The 868-nt window shown below is 59.3% G+C and overlaps 1 protein-coding gene across 1 annotated transcript in view; it reads left to right on the forward strand.

Moving 5' to 3' along the window:
- Positions 1–204: 204 nt before the first annotated feature.
- BCL7B (B-cell CLL/lymphoma 7B) overlaps positions 205–868 on the forward strand; it is a gene marked incomplete at its 5' end in the record, with an annotated part of 2,765 nt that continues 2,101 nt past the window's right edge. Inside the window, one exon of the mRNA XM_010159044.1 lies at positions 205–315. Within this exon, the coding sequence (XP_010157346.1) occupies positions 205–315 (111 nt within the window). The remainder of the gene's footprint in view (positions 316–868) is intronic.

Below are 868 nucleotides of genomic sequence, written 5' to 3' on the forward strand. Positions count from 1 at the left end.
TTGTACGACCAATTGTACGACCAATCACAATGAGGTATGCGGGGCAAGAGGGCGGGTGGGGCAATGCTCTGGATTGGCGTTACCCTGGGCCAATCGGAGCCTAGCATGCGAGCGGGCGGAGCTTGTTGTCAAGGTACCCCCAGGCCTGGCCTGGCCCGGCTACGTACCGGGGGGTTGGTGCCGTTAACGCCAGTGTCCGCGCAGGGAGAAGAAGTGGGTGACGGTGGGCGACACCTCCCTGCGGATATTCAAGTGGGTGCCTGTGGCGGACAGCAAGGAGGTGGGTACCGCGCGAGCCGGGCCCTTGCCCTCAGGGTCGGCTTGGCCTGCCTGGTGGTGGGGGCTGGAGCCGAGCGGGGGGTTCTCCCCCCCGTGAAGCCTCGGTGCGGCTCTGGTAGGCGCCGCTTCCCCTGGCCTCTCCAGCGTGGTCGGGGCCTACCGAAGGCTGTGCTTGGGTGCAGCCTCGCCCACCCATGACAGCCCTCCTGATCTCCACCTGCCAGCGCCCTGCTTCCATGCAGATGGATCTGGACCGTTTTCCTCCCTTTCCCCTCACCTCACGCGCACTGGGATGATCCCCTGCAGCTGCCTGTGATACTTTTTGCCTTAATCTCCAGAGGACTTGGTTTTATTTGGTGGTACTCCTAGACACATGTCAGCTCCTCCTTTTACTCCCGATTCCGAATGCTTCACTGCTGAAATTTTGCCATTCAGAAAAGTGCCTAAAATGGAAAGGCAAAAGGCCTGCATGAGCACATCCATTTGGGCTTCTGGGAGAGAGAAAGGGGAATAGATTCTCTAGAGCAGTTTGGGCACTTCTGCATCCTTTTGCCAGTGGTGGGATCCTCTAACCTTGCATTTCTGTCTT

The sequence above is a fragment of the Eurypyga helias genome, unplaced genomic scaffold (assembly GCF_000690775.1).
Source record: "Eurypyga helias isolate BGI_N326 unplaced genomic scaffold, ASM69077v1 scaffold40719, whole genome shotgun sequence".
NCBI classification, from domain to species: domain Eukaryota; kingdom Metazoa; phylum Chordata; class Aves; order Eurypygiformes; family Eurypygidae; genus Eurypyga; species Eurypyga helias.